General features: G+C 45.2%; 1 protein-coding gene and 2 long non-coding RNA genes across 3 annotated transcripts in view; all 3 read right to left on the bottom strand.

Moving 5' to 3' along the window:
* Positions 1-311: 311 nt before the first annotated feature.
* On the bottom strand, positions 312-2,825 carry LOC120919625. Its single transcript, XR_005744601.1, has 2 exons — positions 2,665-2,825; positions 312-1,923 (listed from the first exon to the last, which is right to left on the bottom strand). It is a non-coding gene; the product is annotated as an uncharacterized LOC120919625 (long non-coding RNA).
* Positions 2,826-4,740: 1,915 nt separating this feature from the next.
* Positions 4,741-7,304, bottom strand: LOC120919061. Its single transcript, XR_005744509.1, has 2 exons — positions 6,437-7,304; positions 4,741-5,951 (listed from the first exon to the last, which is right to left on the bottom strand). It is a non-coding gene; the product is annotated as an uncharacterized LOC120919061 (long non-coding RNA).
* A 1,519-nt stretch (positions 7,305-8,823) lies between these two features.
* The window catches only part of KCNJ2 (potassium inwardly rectifying channel subfamily J member 2), a 32,035-nt gene continuing 22,198 nt past the window's right edge, over positions 8,824-18,660 (bottom strand). Inside the window, exon 2 of the mRNA XM_040331027.1 lies at positions 8,824-11,654. Within this exon, the coding sequence (XP_040186961.1) occupies positions 10,159-11,436 (1,278 nt within the window). The 5' untranslated portion in view covers positions 11,437-11,654 and the 3' untranslated portion in view covers positions 8,824-10,158. The remainder of the gene's footprint in view (positions 11,655-18,660) is intronic.

The following is an 18,660-nucleotide window of genomic DNA, read 5'->3' on the forward strand; positions in this document are numbered from 1 at the left end:
ATTGTCATGTGATCTGCTGTGATTGGTCACAGCAATCACAGGGTACTGGCAGTAGGCTGGTACAGTGATCTATCACCCACTGTGCCCACCGGACACAGCCGATGACAGATCACTGTACCGGCCTGTACCATGTGATTGCTGTGTATTGCTCATACATCTTGGGGGGGGCACAATTTGGCATGTTCCCCCTAGGTTCTAGATGACCTTGTTGACTACAAAGGTGTGAACCCCGACCCCCCCTCCCAGGGCTATAGTGCGCCCCCCCCATTTCCCCAGAATCAACGATTCTACAAATCAGAAACCAGGCAGAAGTGAAATTGAAATTTTTATTTTATTTTAGAAATAATAAAATAAGACATAATATTAATAAAAAAATCTGTACAATCCAGGATTTTTGTGCAGTACATTTTTGTAGGAAGACTTCGATACAATAAAAAAAAAGGCTACAGCCAGAAACAAGATACTTATTTACAATGATTGTCATCCGCTGTTCACAACATGTAGACAGCACGGCAACAAGAGTTAAAAAAAAAAAAATGGCTAAAAGATAGCGACCAGGCCGCGCCCTTCGACCTTCCGCCGGTCGGGGGGGGAACGGCCAGAGTTTTTAAAGACATTACAGTACATGTTATCTCTTAGTTACCCCCAAATATTAAACTAGATCCAATAGGAGCAAAGAAGAAAAAAAAAACATAAAAACGTAAAAAACCCTTTGTCTTTACCGTAAGTATAAAATAAAATTCATTACACTCCGCCCCCCCCCTCCCTGATTTGTTACATGGTATCCCGCCCACAAGTCCAACAAATAAATAAAATAACGTATTCGCTCTCCCTATTGGGTAGTATGGATCGGAGGAGGGGGGGGTGCTAATTAAAATAGCGTTGTACCCGTCAGACGCACACCACGCCAGGTTTGGATCAGGTGACCGCACACGGCGCAGCGAGGTGGCTGCTTTGCTGTCGAGCGATTAGCATTCGCCCGCTACTTTCTGTGTGTGACCAACAGGTACACTTTGTGTTATAAAAGGCCTCTTTATGTTAAAAGAAAAGAAATATCTCTCTCTCTATATATATGTATATATAATATATTTATATATTTATAAGATGGATGTGAAGGCATCTCGTGACCTGCTCTATGGAAGCTACGATCGATCTAGGTATGACGCGCGTAGCTTCCCCCGCAGTGTTCTGGTAAGACATCGTTCCAATGTCCCGATTCAAGTATTTCAGGAAGGAAAAAGAAGAATTTGTAACAAACAGTGAAAGGATTCCAACTGCATTTTTCTGATAAATTTCACTACAGCAGGGGACGGAGAGGACGAAACGGGGGGAGGGTGGTGCAGCTCAAATGGCTCCCATGTTTGTCCATACCAATTATCCTAAGCCAGGGTTCCTCCAGGGACAGCTAGGGGTTCCTTGAGCTGTGGCATGTGCAATTCTTTTCATTATAAATCAAAATTTAGGCAAAATCTCGGAGATTGGTAGGGGGCGTAGAAGAGGGGGTGACTCAGAAGGGAGGGGTACCTGCACCTATTCTTTGAGTAAAAAAGCCCTGATTGTAACTGTAACTTTTGCTGGCTAGCTTGGCCTGATACAGGGAGTGGAAATATAATGGATTTACCCAGCGGGATCAATAGTGATGATGCTTGGGGATGGGTAAAGGGTGGAACCAAGGGACGGTGCTCGGAGGTGGGTAGGGGGTGGAAAGGAGGGGGTGACTCAGAAGGGAGGAGTTACTGTAACCTTTGCTGGCCAGCTTGGCCTGGAACTGGAAATATGATGGATCTGCTCAGCAGGATCAATAGGGATGGTGCTCAGAGGTGTGAAGGGGGCGGGACGGAACTCGGAGGGGCGGAGAAGAGGGGGTGACTCAGAAGGGAGGAGCACCTGCACCTATTTTTTGAGAAAAAAAATGACTGTAACCTGTGCTGGTCAGCTTGGCCTGGAATAAGAAGTGGAAATATAATGGATCTACCCAGCGGGATCAATAAGGACAGTGCTTGGAGGTAGGTAGGGGGTGGAACCAAGGGACGGTGCTCGGCGGTGGGTAGGGGGAGGAACCAAGGGACAGTGCTCGGAGGTGGGTAGGGGGTGGAACCAAGGGACGGGACTTAATTATCCTAAGCCAGGGTTCCTCCAGGGACAGCTAGGGGTTCCTTGAGCTGTGGCATGTGCAATTCTTTTCACTATAAATCAAAATTCGGGCAAAATCTCGGAGGTGGGTAGGGGGCGTAGAAGAGGGGGTGACTCAGATGGGAGGGGTACCTGCACCTATTCTTTGAGTAAAAAAGCCCTGATTGTAACTGTAACTTTTGCTGGCTAGCTTGGCCTGGAACAGGGAGTGGAAATATAATGGATTTACCCAGCGGGATCAATAGTGATGGTGCTTGGAGATGGGTAGAGGGTGGAACCAAGGGACGGTGCTCGGAGGTGGGTAGGGGGTGAAAAGGAGGGGGTTACTCAGAAGAGAGGAGTTACTGTAACCTTTGCTGGCCAGCTTGGCCTGGAAATGGAAATATAATGGATCTGCTCAGCAGGATCAATAGGGATGGTGCTCAGAGGTGTGAAGGGGGCGGGACGGAACTCGAAGGGGCGGAGAAGAGGGGGTGACTCAGAAGGGAGGAGCACCTGAACCTATTTTTTGAGAAAAAAAATGACTGTAACTGTAACCTGTGCTGGTCAGCTTGGCCTGGAACAAGAAGTGGAAATATAAGGGATCTACCCAGCGGGATCAATAAGGACAGTGCTTGTAGGTGGGTAGAGGGTGAAAACAAGGGAAAGTGCTTGGAGGTAGGTAGGGGGTGGAACCAAGGGATGGTGCTCGGAGGTGGGTAGGGGGTGGAACCAAGGGACAGTGCTTGGAGATAGGTAGGGGGTGGAACCAAGGGACAGTGATTGGAGGTGGGTAGGGGGTGGAACCAAGGGACAGTGCTTGGAGGTGGGTAGGGGGTGAAACCAAGGGACAGTTCTTGGAGGTGGGTAGGGGGTAGAACCAAGGGACAGTACTTGGAGATAGGTAGGGGGTGGAACCAAGGGACGGTGCTCGGAGGTGGGTAAGGGGCGTAGAAGAGGGGGTGACTCAGAAGGGAGGAGTACCTGCACCTATTCTTTAAGTTAAAAAAGCCCTGACTGTAACTTTTTCTGGCCAGCTTGGCCTGGAACAGGGTGTGGAAATATAATGGATCTACCCAGCAGGATCAATAGGGATGAAGCTTGGATGGAGGTGGGTAGAGGGTGGAACCAAGGGACAGTGCTCGGAGGTGGGTAGGGGCAGAAAGGACGGGGTGACTCAGAAGGGAGGAGTACCTGCACCTATTCTTTGGGAAAAAAAGCCCTGACTTTAACTGTAACCTTTACTGGCCAGCTTGGCCTGGAACAGGCAGTGGAAATATAATGGATCTGCTGGCGTGGTCAACTGGTAATAAAACCGGGGGCTGTTTATAGACTGCATCGTAAATATTTTAACTATGAAACAAATGTCTACAAACTGCACGATCTCTGTTTAACGCTGAATTATTTAGAATTAATGATTTTTTTATCTGATTTCCCTCTCTGAACAAGTGCAAAAACTGCATGGTGGTGAAGACAAAGGGTTTTTTTTTTTTACAAAAAAAAAAAAAAGACAAAACATGTAAAAATTTGAAAAAGCTACTAAACCGTATGAAAAAAAAAAAAAACTGTAGAAACTATAAAAACACTTTCAACTTTGAAGACCATGCTTTAATAAATAACATCCGCCCGTAAGATCGGGGACATCTGAGGTTCTAGATCTAAAATTCTAGGCGTCCTTCTCCCAGAATTCTCTGCATCATCATACCGCTATTGGCATATCGTGTTTTCAGGACATACTTTGTATATATATATATATACATACATTTGGCTTTAAATACAGAAAAAGGGATTTTTTTTCCTTATTACAATGTATCTTTTCATAGATAATATCTATCTATACAATGTATCTTTTCATAGATAATATAACATCCAGGACTTTATGGATTCGACAAATTCTGTGCGATCGGAGCGGGTATTCATGAAATCTACTGTATTATTAGCATTCTGTAGAGATGCTAAAGGACAGCAAGTCCCAGCATGCCTTGCTCGCGGGAATTCTGGGGCTTGTGGTTCTTTTTGACATAGTCACAGATTGCCTGTTTATAGAAATAAAGATAAAAACGTCAAAGTGCATAGCAAGTCTGATTCAAGTTGTAAATACAAAGGGATTCTTGTAATGAAATAAGACTCTATGTGGCCGGCCTATAAGGCCGAGGGGCAATAATGATGTTAGAAGTTCCGTCACCCGTGGCAACCAAGAGGAAGAACTCTTTATTGGTTACTATGGGTTACTTTGAACGTCAGCCCACGTGTAGTCCCTAAAATGCTTTGGAGAGAGATCCCGGGGGCCTCCTTTATAAAAAAAACGAAGGGCCTGGGGAAGGTTCAGCAGCAGCTGAGGCTGGTTGCTAGGGGCAACAAACCTCTTTTTTTTCTTCTTCTTCTTTTTTTTTTAAATGAGGCTTGACGCCGTTGCAGACATAATAAAATACAGAGACCAACATCCCTCCTCTCTGGATCAAGACACCCCCCCCCCCCCCCCCCCAGGGCTGTTTTTTGTTTTTTTCTTGCATAAGAAGCACAAATTGTCAGCTAAAATTGGTTACAGTAATCCGTAGCAACAAAATGATACCTTGCATTAAAAAAAGCGATCCTGATTGGTTGCTATGGATTACTACATTGCTTCTGTTTTTTTTTTTAAAGCATGCAAAGGTCTCTCGGCTTGATTACGAAAGAGACAGTCTTGCTTGAATTGAGCGTGGATTGAGCGTGGTATACTGAGCTTGCAATCTGGTTGCCACGGCAATGTCCATGCTAAATTTAGCTTAGTGTGTTTTAATTAGATGCAATGGGGGGTACAAACTTTTCTAATTTTAGGTCTGAAACGAAAGCCTGCAGGAACCGGGGGGGGGGGGGGGGGAGGAAATCCACATTGGTGGCGATGATGAACGGCAGAGGGTGGCCAAAGGTCCATCATAGAGGAGGGATGCACAAGGAGACTTGTCTTTTTCACAAAATACTCTTTGGTGTTTGCCATCTTCCCTTTTTTAATTTTATTTTTTAAACAATGAATTTTAGCAGCAGGTACATAGAAACTAAAAAACCGGTGAAGAACAGACTGGATTTTGTTCTAGGAATAGTGGGGCTCATGACTGAAAGCGGAGGACGCGAAGGTTGCTGTAGAAACCAACGTTTCTTCTATTTTCTGATGACATGGCAGTAGGAATCTTAACTGGTTCTACAGTTCTTGAATGAGGCCTATGCCCTCTCTAGTTTGGTTATCTGGCAATAAATGGTCTTAACAATGGCCAAACATGGGCAGAACTATCGTCTGATCCAACACAAAGCCACAAAATTTGCATTGTTGTCCAACCAACCACATACACAACAACGGAACATTATTTTGCATTCTGGACTCTCGAGTGACCTGATGTATGAAAACTACAGCGAGAAACTTGGTGGCAATTGGATGCCGATTTGTGGTTATTGGAAATGGCTTTGCTTTCCCAAGTCTTTCTTACTCCAGTTTTTACCAACTTGATCAAGTTGGCTCTTCCACAAATGTTTCTCCTGTCCTTAGGAGCGCGTCAGGACCCTTTGGGGTGAGACCGTGTTATATCAAGATACCACTCAACTTAGGGGAGTCAAACAACAGACATTTTCCAGCATTAAAACAGTTACATCCTGTTATAATTCCTCAAACAAAACAATTCCAGAGTTTTATTGCTCAAATAGTTTTGGACTTTGATGCCTTTAAGTGTAAAGTTGGCATGGATTAAAAATTTGATTGTACGGCCTCCTTTAGATTGACCAAAACTACAAAACGTAAGGGCCTGCTAAAGCATGGTAATCAGGCTGGCCCTTGTACTACATAGGTGATGGTAGACCTGAAGTTCTACCTGAAGATGGTAGACCTAAAGGAGTTTGGACAATCAAGTTGTAAAACGCATAGCTGGAAGGTTATTTAAACTATGCTTTGTTGGACCATAACACCTCTTCCCATGAAACAAGGTAATCAGGCTGGCCCTTGTACTACATAGGTCATGGGTGCTCAACCTGTGGCTCTCCAGCTGTTGCAAAACTACAATTCCCATAATGCCTCAGCCTTTGGGAGACATGCTTGTACCTGTCAGCGGCTTGCAATGCCTCATGGGAATTGTAGTTCCGCAACAGCTGGAGAGCCACAGGTTGAGCACCCATGACATAGGTGATGGTAGACCTGAAGGTCTACCTGAAGATGGTAGACCTTAAGGAGATTGGACAATCAAGTTGTAAAACTCATAGCTTAAAGGTTATTTAAACTAAGCTTTGTTGGACCATAACACCTCTTCCCATGAAACAAGGTAATCAGGCTGGCCCTTGTACTACATAGGTGAAGGTCTACCTGAAGACCTGAAGATGGTAGACCTGAAGGAGATTGTACAATCAAATTATAAAGCTCGTAGCTTGAAGGTTAATCAACTAAGCTTTGGTGGACCATAACACCTCTTCCCATGCACAGTGAGGTCCATACCAACATATGCAACATACATTAAAGAGAACCCATCACTAATGGAATTATGCTGAATATATGTTAAAACTGTACCTACTGAAGCAAAGAATTTGGATTCCCATCTTATTTAGCTTTACTGAGTCCAATGCTTTAGCAGAGGTCGACTTAAACCCAACGATGCCCGCTTGTCAACTCATGCACTGCAAACTTAGAGGCTAGGGGGGTGGCATGTGAGACATAACAGTAAGCCGGCCAGCAATTTGGTTACCCCTTTGATTGGCTTTCATGCCATTCCCATAATTCCATCCTGACAGGTTCTCTTTAAGTCTTCAAACAGTAAACCAACCAGTCAGATAAAAAAAAAAGGCCTACCCAACTCCCAAGTCTAACTAATGTCTATTTGATTACATGCTGCAGAAAAAGTAATTGTTCAAGCTCACTGGTTGTTTCATGCAATCACTTGTGTAGTTTTTACAGGTCATATTTTAAGTACAGCTCTGCTTGCGTACGCAGGTTTGCTAAAAACAGGAGGTCTCTGGCTATATGACTTGTTAGGCATCACCAAAAAAAAAGGATTTATTAATCCAGGGGCTCTGGTTGGCCATAGCAATTAAATTGCTCCTTTTCGTTCCTCCAATCCTACAGTAGAAGGCATTAAAAAGGACAATCTGGGTACTGTGGCCAACAAGAACAATTCTTCCATTAGACAAATGTTCGGCCATGTTCTACAGACCTAATTTACCCCATCATTGTAAACCCCCCCCCCCTCACCAGTCAAAGGTTCCTTCACATGCCCAAAAGACCACAGTTATGGACAAGGGTATTTTTAATGGCATACATTGAAACAGATATTTGTTCAAGCTTGGAGCTCACACACCCTTAAAGTTGCATCTTCTGCTTAGGCCATGGGTGCCCAACATGTGGCCCTACAGCTGTTGCAGAACTACAAGTCCCATGAGACATTGCAAGGTTAACAGTTACAAGCATGACTCCTAAAAGCAATGGCATGATGGGACTTGTAGTTTCGCAGCAGCTGAAGGGCCACAGTGTGAGCAACCATGGCTTTGGCCAATGCTAACCCAACTCTGGTCTTCAAAAAAAAAAAAGACGTGTTCTCCTAATGGCAAAAGAATCACGTTACTTACTTCACCTGTTTTCAACAGAGGTAAAGTTTTACTTATAGTGGTTCTTGATGACCCAGTTGAAAAAAAAAATAGGTTTATTAAAGATCCGTGATCCATTTATAAAAGATATATATTCCAAAATATTTGGTTGGGAGAGTTAAGGGAAGTTTGAAGGTAAAACGGACCCATCACTATATTCTATTTTTCCCCTCGAAGGACCTCATTTGGAACAGTGGCTCTAAAAAGTCACAGTCCAGTCCAGCACAAAACCATTTCTGCCCAATTAAAAAAAAGGGAAAGATTACGGTAGGCAAAGCCTGTGCAAGGTCTGCAACCGCGGTTGGTTGGGAGAGTTAAGGGAAGTTTGAAGGTAAAACGGACCCAGCACTATATTCTTTTTTTCCCCCTCAAAAAGGACCTCATTTGGAACCGTGGCTCTCAAAAGGTCACAGTCCAGTCCAGCACAAAACCATTTCTGCCCAATTAAAAAAAAAGGGAAAGATTACGGCAGGCAAAGTCTGTGCAAGGTCTGCGACCGCGGTTGGTTGGGAGAGTTAAGGGAAGTTTGAAGGTAAAATGGACCCAGCACTATATTTTTTTTCCCCCCTCAAAAGGACCTCATTTGGAACCGTGGCTCTCAAAAGGTCACAGTCCAGTCCAGCACAAAACCGTTTCTGCCCAATTAAAAAAAAAAAGGGAAAGATTACGGCGTGCAAAGTCTGCAACCGTGCTACCTTTCGCAGCTGACACAAGTGAGAAAAAATGTCAATATGGTTCACACATGGCCCTTCATACCAAAGTATTCCCGGCCAAACTAAAGGAATGAATCAAAGATTTCACTTTCCCGTGTTTACAATTATTAGAAATTCCTTTACAGTGTCATCTGCTCCAAATAATCATTTTTCCAAGGCCTTCCAACGGTTCCAAAATGAGGTTCTTTTTTTTTTTTTTCCAACTCATATTATTTGATACGAGATCAATCCACTGATCTCCTTTATCCCGGAAATAAACTCTGCGCTCTGCGAACATTCACACATTGCTGTCATATCTTTGTTTCTCAATGTGCCAAAAAAATAAAAAATAAAAAGGTTGCACCCTGTACCCCTTGGAATTTTGGAACAGGTAGAACTTTAGAAAAAAAAATGTTTTTTTACATCAGGTCATGTCAAGGGCTTAACAAAAAAATGCGGAATCAACTCCCGCAAATTTGGAATGCCCCCAGCACACTTGACCTTGCACCCTGACCTTACTTGACTAACAGGAAAGTGGATTTTTTTTTTGCGGTTGCCGCCTGGGAGAAACTATTTTTTTTTCTTCTACGCAAAAAAAAAAAAAGTTTTATTGAAATCCCAAAATAGGACTAGTAATTAGCAGCAGGAGGTTTCATTGTCTCTTTTCTCTCTTTTTTTAGCCATCTTTACTACTCGCTTCTAAAAAAAAAAAAAAGACCCAGCAGGTTTTTTAAATAATACAAATGTCTGCATTATCTTTGGTATACAATTACATTGTCTTTACGTCTTTATTTTTTTTTATTTCTTTTTCCTTTTCTCGCTATAAAAAAATATATTCTATCTTTGCTATAGGAGGACTGCATTGCAGCTCTTTCTAAAAAGCATTAGTCACAAATTCCGCTAGCTAAATATGCAAATGAGTGTATAGATACGTCTGTGGGTTACTAATAGCTTTCTCACAGAATTTTTAAATTTGGCTTTTGCTTTTCTTACATTTTTTTTTTTGGCCAATTGCTCTTTACGGGTTCTGGCCGTTATTTCTTGTACATGACTGAAACACTGAAACTAAAAAAAAAAAAGGAACACCACAACAGAACTGGTAGGGTGTAAGTAGCAGCAGCTTATGGTTTAAGGCAGATAGTTGCCTATTGTTATGCCATTAAAAATGGACTTGTTCCCAATATTTGAGAGAGAGAGAAGTTTGAAAACTCAAAAAGCTTTATCTGCAAGTTCAAGTTTTGTCAAAAATATAAAATATACATAATTTATTTTATTTTTTTTCCTTTACATTATGTGCCTTTTGGGTTACACTTGAAAAAGGTTTAGTGCTTTGTCTCAAGTTCCCAGCTGCCTATCGTTTTTTATATTTTTTTGTATAGCTCACCAGGAACAAAACTGGTGGAACAAGGTCTTACAGTTATGAATGTGACCAAGAGGTTGAGAAATCGGCTCTACAACGTCTTGTCTGCTTGCGATGTTTTCTGTAGTGTCCCTGCACAGCCTGTTGTTGTCACAAGGAACAGTGCATGGTTGGGGGGGGGGGCATGTCCAGTGACGTGGAACGCAAGTCTAGAAGTTCCAGTTTAGACCACCACACCCTACGCTTGCCAATCTTTTTTGCAATAGCTTCCCGTCAGCTGTGGGAAGCTGGATCCGTTTCGCCTCTGTCCATCAGTACCGACAGCTGAAAACTGCATTGGGCCCCTGCTTAGCAACGGGTGCTGCTGACCAGCTATTTTGACCAGCTGTAGTTTTTCAGTCATATTTCAGATTCTCGCCTTAGAGGTCTAGGATCAAGAGAAACTTGGTTGTGGTTGTCCATTTCGGGATGCATGCCCGTGCTCATGCTATCTGGCAGGCCGTTGTCGCTGCCTTCTTCCTCTCTGCTTGTGAGGGACACTTCGTTCTCGTAGCAAAAAGTATTCGCATTGGAAAGGATATATTTCTTTTCGGCGAAGTCCCTGGCGCTACATACCGGCGTGTTGGGCACTTCGTATGTTTTGTGGAACCTGGAGTAGTCTACTTTGTAGTAACTCTTTTCTTCGAAGAGAACTGGCTCGTATCGATGGCCCCAGTATATTTCATTAGCAAGGTAGGAGCTCCGACATTGTGTGGTCATTGCTGTGGCCTCCACCATACCTTCCAGTATCACCACGATTTCAAAGTCAGAGTTCTCCAGGTCCTGTTTGCTAAGATCGTAGAGTGGACTGTCTTCGTCCATTTCATGAACTATTGTAATTGGTGAGACCAAGAATATTCTGTCTATGCCACTGTCAAAGCCAACATTAATATCTATTTGATCCAGGGGGATGTACTCCCCTTCCGACGTAATGCGAGACTTAAGCAGCTGAGCTCGCACGTGAGCTTCTACCAGATGGCTCTTTCGGAGGTTGCCCACTCTCCACATCAAGCACAGCTTTCCGTCTCTCATGGCTATGACCGCAGTGTCACTAAAAACCAAAGTCTCATTTCTCTTTTTTGGCTTGGCCATCTTAGCCATAACAGCGCCTATGATGAAGGCGTCAATGATGCAACCCACGATAGACTGGAACACCACCATGAAAACAGCCACTGGGCACTCGTCCGTGACGCATCGGAACCCATAGCCGATGGTTGTCTGTGTTTCGATGGAGAACAGGAAAGCTGCCGTGAAGCTTCTGACTTCCGTCACGCAAGATTTGTGATTTTCTCCGGCGCCCAAGTCATTGTGGAGTAAAGCGATCAACCAGAAGACACAGCCAAAGAAAAGCCAAGACAGGATAAAGGCTAGACAAAAGATGACCAGCATCCATCGCCAACGAATGTCCACGCAGGTTGTGAAGATGTCAGATAAGTAGCGCTGTCCCTTTTCACTGACGTTGACGAACTGAACGTTGCAGTGGCCGTCCTTCTTGACGAAGCGGCTCCGGCACTGTTGCCTGGTATGTATTTTGCTCTTACCGTTGCCATACCCGTTGGCAACTGCCATGGTGGCCAACTTCATTCCGTCCTCTTCTGAAGATACAACGCTGTAGCGGTTGGTGCGCACGCTGCCCATCACTTCAGTTGTGGACGGCGGTGCTTCTGCTTTTGAAAACAGTCTTAATTTTTGCAAAACCCTTTGGAGAAACAGTTTTGAAGGCTCACAGGGGACGCTCAAGGGGAAGAAATGATGAAGAGATTTCTGTCTCTAGATGGCGTTGGTGCTACCAAGGAAAGTCTTCTCTCATTTGAAGGGGCATCAGCGAGCTCGCACAGTCATGTTGATGTCATATCCTGCAACAAAAACACAGAGTTTGTGTCAAAACATGAGGAAGGGGCAATGTAAGGTTTTCTTTGTTTCTTCCTGTTTAAGATCAACTGCAGACAATTGTAATTTTCTACATCTATATACTGGCATACCATGCAAGATATTGACCCACAACAATGCAAAGCCTTTAAATACTTTAAAATAACTCATCCGAAATTCACACTCTACTGAACTTCATGCTGAGAAAGGCAGCTGATTAGCATAACCGCTTTAGGCAAACTTTCATAACCAAAACTATGTTTGAGTATATGAACATCTCTTGTCATGTTTTTTCTTTTCCAAACAAAAAATCCTCTTATCTTTTTTCTTGTTCTCTTTGTACTTTGAATAGGTGGTGCTCAAATTTTTGTCATCTTGATAGTATATTTCTGTGCTGGGACCTTGACACCACTTTTGGTGTTGGTGTTTGGTGTTGGTGTTTGAGAATTATGCAAGAGGGTTAAGTATGAGGGGTAACGAGGAGTAATGTTTTTTGGGAAGAAAAAATGTTAGGCTTGGGCTTGGTGTTGGTTGTGTTGATGGTGGTGTTGGTGTTGGTGGTGATGGTCCTCATGGTGGTGGTGGTGTTGGTTGTGTTGGCAGTGTTGGTGGTGTTAATGGTGTTGGTGGTGTTAATGGTGTTAATGGTGTTGGTGTTGGTGGGGTGCTAGATGTAAGTCACCTCACCTCTCTGTATCAGGAGCTCTATATCAAAAACTTCAGCTCTGATCTCCTGTTGTTGAAACCCAACATATAAAAGGTTAAACTCTAGATCTACTCACAACAGATTGATTTGGTATGATAAAGGCAGATCAATCCTCATCCATTGGCTTGTACTGGCTCAGCTCAACCCCACTTATACGGGAAGAGCACATCATAACACTACAACCTCTTCCCCCCCTTGTAGGAAGGTCTCTAGGCACTGCTGGTCCTGCAACCTAAACTGTAAAATGTATCTTCATAATGTGAAAATTGTGCAAGAGAGTTGAGTATGAGGGGTAACAAGGGTTTATGTTTTTTGGGAATACATTTTTGGCTTGGGCTTGGTGTTGGTTGTGTTGATGATGGTGGTGTTTTTTTTGGTGGTGATGGTCTTGGTGGTGGTGATGGTGTTGGTCTTGGTTGTGTTGGTGGTGTTAATGGTGTTGGTGGTGGTGATGGTCTTGTGATAGTGTTGGCGTTGATTGTGTTGGCAGTGTTGGTGGTGTTAATGGGGCTGTGGTGGTGGGGTGCTAGATGTAAGTCACCTCTCTGTATCAAGAGCTCTATATCAAAAACTTCAGCTCTGATCTCCTGTTGTTGAAACCCAACATATAAAAGGTTAAACTCTAGATCTACTCACAACAGATTGATTTGGTATGATAAAGGCAGATCAATCCTCATCCATTGGCTTGTACTGGCTCAGCTCAAGCCAACTTATACGGAGGGAGCACGTCATAACACTACAACCTCTTCCCCCCTTCCCCCTCTAGGCACTGCTGGTCCTGCAACCTAAACTGTAAAATGTATCTTCCTAATGTGAAAATCGTGCAAGAGAGTTGAGTATGAGGAGTAACGAGGGTTTACGTTTTTTGGGAAGAATTCATTTTTGGCTTGGGCTTGGTGTTGGTTGTGTTGATGACGGTGGTGGTCTTGTTGGTGGTAAAGGTCTTGCTGTTGGTGATGGTGTTGGTCTTTGTTGTGTTGGTGGCGTTAATGGTGTTGGTGGTGGTGATGGTCTTGTGATAGTGTTGGCGTTGATTGTGTTGGCAGTGTTGGTGGTGTTAATGGGGCTGTGGTGGTGGGGTGCTAGATGTAAGTCACCTCTCTGTATGAAGAGCTCTATATCAAAAAAACTTCAGCTCTGATCTCCTGTTGTTGAAACCCAACATATAAAAGGTTAAACTCTACATCTACTCAAAACAGATTGATTTGGTATGATAAAGGCAGATCAATCCTCATCCATTGGCTTGTACTGGCTCAGCTCAAGCCCACTTATATGGGGGGAGCATGTCATAACACTCCAACCTCTCCCCCCCCCCCCCTTGTAGGATGGTCTCTAGGCACTGCTGGTCCTGCAACCTAAACTGTAAAATGTATCTTCATAATGTGTGGGCCCACATCTAAAAAGGCGTGCGAGAAAGTGATGGTGGTGTTGTTGGAGTGCTGGGTTTAAGTCATATGTCTGTATTAGGAGCTCTGCATCAAAAACTCTAATAGGCTTTAATCTTTTGGTGTTGAAACCCAACATATCAAAGATTAAACTGTAAACTTCAAAGAAAGTGAGAGGAAGAAAAGGGATTAATTTGGAATGATAAAGGAAGATCAGTCCTCATTCATTGGCTTTGTATTGGCCCAGCTCCAGCCCACAGATACAGATGAAGCACATCATATAGCTATGACTTCTTCCCCTCCAAAAACCCATCCATTTTGGGTGGACCTCCCCTTTAAGTGGTTTTGAAACCCAACATATCCAAGGTTAAACTCTAGATCTACTTAAAACACATTGATTTGGTATGATAAAGGCAGATCAGTCCTTATCCATTGGCTTTGTACTTTCCCAGCTTCAGCCCATTAATATGGATGAAGCACATCATAAAGCTATGACCTCTTCCCCACCTTCAGAATGCTCCAAGGCACTGCTGGTCCTGCAACCCAAACTGTAACAATAATCTCTATAATGCATTCTCATAGTGAGGCCACATCCTGGGGGTGAAAAAACTAGGATTACAAGGGAACGTTCTCCACTGGGCCCCAAAAGTAAGCGTATAATCATATTATCGATCCAAAAAACCCTTCCATTGTGGGTGGACCTCTCCTTTAAGTTCCAAGAGGGAAGGAACCTATATTAATGAACAAACCTTCTTTTGATTACTTATCCAGACCATGACAGTCCTATATAAATGATCAACAATAATAGCATGCCTATGTTTGCATGACCCAGTTACACGTATGTAGAGCGTAAATGGGTCACGTTGAGCTTGATTACCCCGAATCTGTCACTGCCTGGTCTGCCATATTATATATTTTTTTTGGTATAATTGATCACCATTAGCTAAAGTATTTTTTTTCTTCCAAATAATTTCTTTTATTGAAAAGTAATAAGTAAGAAGCTTGTACAAATATCTTGAACACGGTAATACAATAGATATTTACAAGGTCACAGAATACATTTACAACCAATCAAAGCGCTGGAGCCGCGATACCCGGAAGTAACTCCCAGGCAAGATGTCGTCTTCCCGAGCGTTGGAAGAGGACGGCTGCGGGGGCTTCGACCGGAGGTAAGTATTACATAAGGAGCTAGTATGCTATGCATACTAGCTCATTATGCCCTTGTCTTGCAGCTGGTGTTTTTTTTTTTTATAACTTGGTTTACTTCCTCTTTAAATTTGGCAGAGAATGGTAATACGTGGAGAGGCCTGAAGCAAGCTCGGTAGTTGCCTAATTGCTGGAACTGTTGTCGGGCAATGCCTTGTTTGGCACGAGGCGTTATAGCAGCAAGTTTCCCCTTAGGAGTGAGCGCCAGTTGTAGTTGGAAAAAGGTGGCTATAACTTCGTCCTGTGCCTTGTAACTGGGGTAGGTGGGTCGGAGCTGTGTGTGGGGTAGAGAGGTGGTGCTGATATGTGGGTATACCTGGGAGGGGTAAGGTGTGTGGGAGACAGGGTAAGGGAAGGGGGGGGGGGGGTATGTCGGAAGGGAGGGAGGAATGGGAGGGGACTGTCTCTGACTCCCCCGTAGTAGATTGAGTTTCAAAGGGCGTAAGTTGTCTTGAACACTGTAGGTCCTTATTGAGGGATTGTAGATAGTGGGCAAGCAGAAGGTATGCCCGGGGAGGGATGGTTGTAGGGTGACCACATTTCCAAACTGCCATTCAGGGACACACCCCCTCTCTCACCTTCCCCAAAAAAAGATGAGGGGGGGCAGCGGGAAATGGAGTCTCGGTGTTGATGGGGAATTTGGCGACGGGTTATTTGTCAGGTGAATGTGCCACTTGCCACTAGATGCAGTGCCGCGTGCCACCCATAGCCTGCCACCAGATGCAGTGCTGCTGTCACTCCCTCTGCATGAGCCCCGTGCATTAAAGGAAAGGAGTGGCGTCACGATCTGGAGAGTGAAGATCACAACAGTTCCCTGCTGCTTGCCGCTGGGTGCCGGAGAAGGAGGAGGTGCCGAGGTGGGTGGGGACAGCAGTGCTGCACTAGGCGCAAGCCTCGCTCCCGGTCTCACTGTCTGAGAGTAAAATTGTCACTGGTTGCAAGATGCCCTAGCAACCAGGGCCGGCCTTTGGGGTGTGCGAGCTGTGCGGCCGCACAGAGCGCCATGGGCAACAGGGGCGCCGTGCGACCACCCAGAGGCGTACTAAGGGGGGGGCGAGTCGCCCACGGGTACCACACACTGGGGGGGTGTCAAACCGGCACCCCCCTTCGCGATTGTATTACACCCGCGGTGGCATTTTTTTCCTCTTTGTGTATGTTTAGGTGACCAGGGGGCGAGGGGTGAAGATGGGGGGGGCGCCACAGGATTAGCTCGCACAGGGCGCCTGAACACCTAAGGCCAGCCCTGCTAGCAACCAGTTCCGGAAATGTAGTTATTAGTTAGTAGGGGGTGGCTGTGTTCTCTAATTCATTCCGGGACATTGTATTGTCCCAGAATGAAGGTGCCCGGGACCCAGGGACAGACATGTCAATTGCGGGACAGTCCCGGGCAATCAGGGACACGTGGGCACCCCAGGTGGCTTTTCCAGCTGGGTGGAGATTTGGCATAGCTAAAGAATTTCATTTAAACTCAGATCAATCGTAAATTATGTTAGGTGTTGACTGACGACTAAACCGTTTTAGGAAGGCACCGGCCTAGGATGCCGATCGGCTGGTTGGAAATGATGTTGTAGCAGCTCCGTCTCATGTGGGGAACGAAGGAACCTGGCTCCTTATTACCTGAAATAAATTCTAGACTATTCGAGGCGGTGCCGTGTAGCACAGCAACCCTCCCTGGCGACGCACCAGCTGTAACGTTAGTTCCTGTGGGAGTTATTACCCAGAAGATGACCCCAAGTATGGCCATGTCCCTCACATGACATTGCTCAGGCTCCATTCATTCAGTACATTCTCACGCACAGACTTGGAAGCAAATCAGAGACCTGTTTATTTTCTGAGGATTTTCATTTCCAGCTCGATCGTCGTAAAGGGCTTTGTTGTCAAAAACCACAAATTTCCAAGAAACCAGAAAAAAATTAAAATAAAACCTGAATCCAAGGGCCACACTAGAGGGGCTTCTATGAGGTCAGGAGCAGGTGTGTGATACGGAAAAAGGGTCTGAAAGGTTCAATGCAAGTTGCATTTTTTTTGGGACCCCGGGCTTGCTGGTTATCTAAGATTTGTCCGATCCTTACTAGAAGCCGATCTAAGCTCAAAAACAAAAATCTAATACAGTGGAACCTCAAGTTACGAGGATAATCCATTCCAGGAGAATGCTCGTAATCCAAAGCACTCGCATATCAAAGCGAGTTTCCCCATAGAAGTTAATGGAAACGAAAATAATTTGTTCCGCATTGAATTCTATGGCATGCAGTACCGCATGTGACAGAGGGACATCGGTCCCGATCAGGGAGAGCTTCACAGCTCATCTGTGCCCATGTTTGCCACCTGTCAGTGCCACCTACCAGTGCCCACCAGCACCACCTATCAGTGCCCACAGTGCCACCTATCAAAGTCCCTAATCAGTGCCTCATCAACATTGCTGCCCATCATTGTCACCTACCAGTGCCAATCATTGTCACCTACCAGTGCCCACCAGTGCGACCTATCAGTGCCATCTATCTATGCCCATCCGTAACACCTATCAGTGCCACCCATTAGTGCCAGGGTAGAGGGTGGAACCAAGGAATGGCACTCGGAGGTGGGTAGAGGGTGGAACCAAGGGACGATGCTCGGAGGTGGGTAGAGGGTGGAACCAAGGGACAGTGTTCGGAGTTGGGTAGGGGGTGGAACCAAAGAACGGTGCTCGGAGGTGGATAGGGGGTGGAACCAAGGGACGGTGCTCTGAGGTGGGTAGGGGGTGGAACCAAGGGACAGTGCTCGGAGGTGGATAGAGGGTGGGATCAAGGGACGGTGCTTGGAGGTGGGTAGGGGTGGGAACAAGGGATGGTGCTCGGAGGTGGGTAGAGGGTGGAACCAAGGGACTATGCTTGGAGGTGGGTAGAGGGTGGAACCAAGGGACGTGTTCGGAGGTGGTTAGGGGGTGGAACCAAGGGACAATGCTTGGAGGTGGGTAGGGGGTGGAACCAAGGGACAGTGCTTGGAGGTGGGTAGGGGGTGGAACCAAGGAATGGTGCTCGGAGGTGGGTAGGGGGTGGAACCAAGGGAGGGTGCTCTGAGGTGGGTAGGGGGGTGGAACCAAGGGACAGTGCTCGGAGGTGGGTAGAGGGTGGGATCAAGGGACGGTGCTTGGAGGTGGGTAGGGGTGGAAACAAGGGACGGTGCTCAGAGGTGGGTAGAGGGTGGAACCAAGGGACGGTGCTCGGAGGTAGAAAAGAAAAGCCCTGGTCTCGAGGGGGAAGCAAATTAACAACCAACAACTCTGATCAGGAACGCTGACCCCACAAAGAGAGTTGAGTCAGCTCCCAGGATCAAATTCTTCCCATAATATGCTTTAGACTGTTCACACTTGTGCAGATGTTAGTGGAAGTATTTTTGTGTGTTGCTGTTGGCTGAATATCGGCAGCCTATTAATTCTGAACAGGTTGGCAGAGCAGCTCAAAAAAAAAAAGACACCACATTTTTGTCCCATCCCGAATTTTTGGCAATGCGGTATGTGAATCGTGGTGCTCTGTAGCGCAGGGTGCGTTGGCCGCTGCTCTACGTGTCCATTGGGGTGTCGTTGTAAATGAACAGCACCTCAAATGTTGCGGAACTAGATTTAGTAAATACGACTCTGAACACCAATTAGATGTAGGTATTAAAAACATTTTAGTTTTGGATGAAGTAGAGAAGGGTTAAAATTATACTTGAAGAAGG

This window comes from Rana temporaria, chromosome 12, assembly GCF_905171775.1.
Source record: "Rana temporaria chromosome 12, aRanTem1.1, whole genome shotgun sequence".
NCBI lineage: Eukaryota > Metazoa > Chordata > Amphibia > Anura > Ranidae > Rana > Rana temporaria.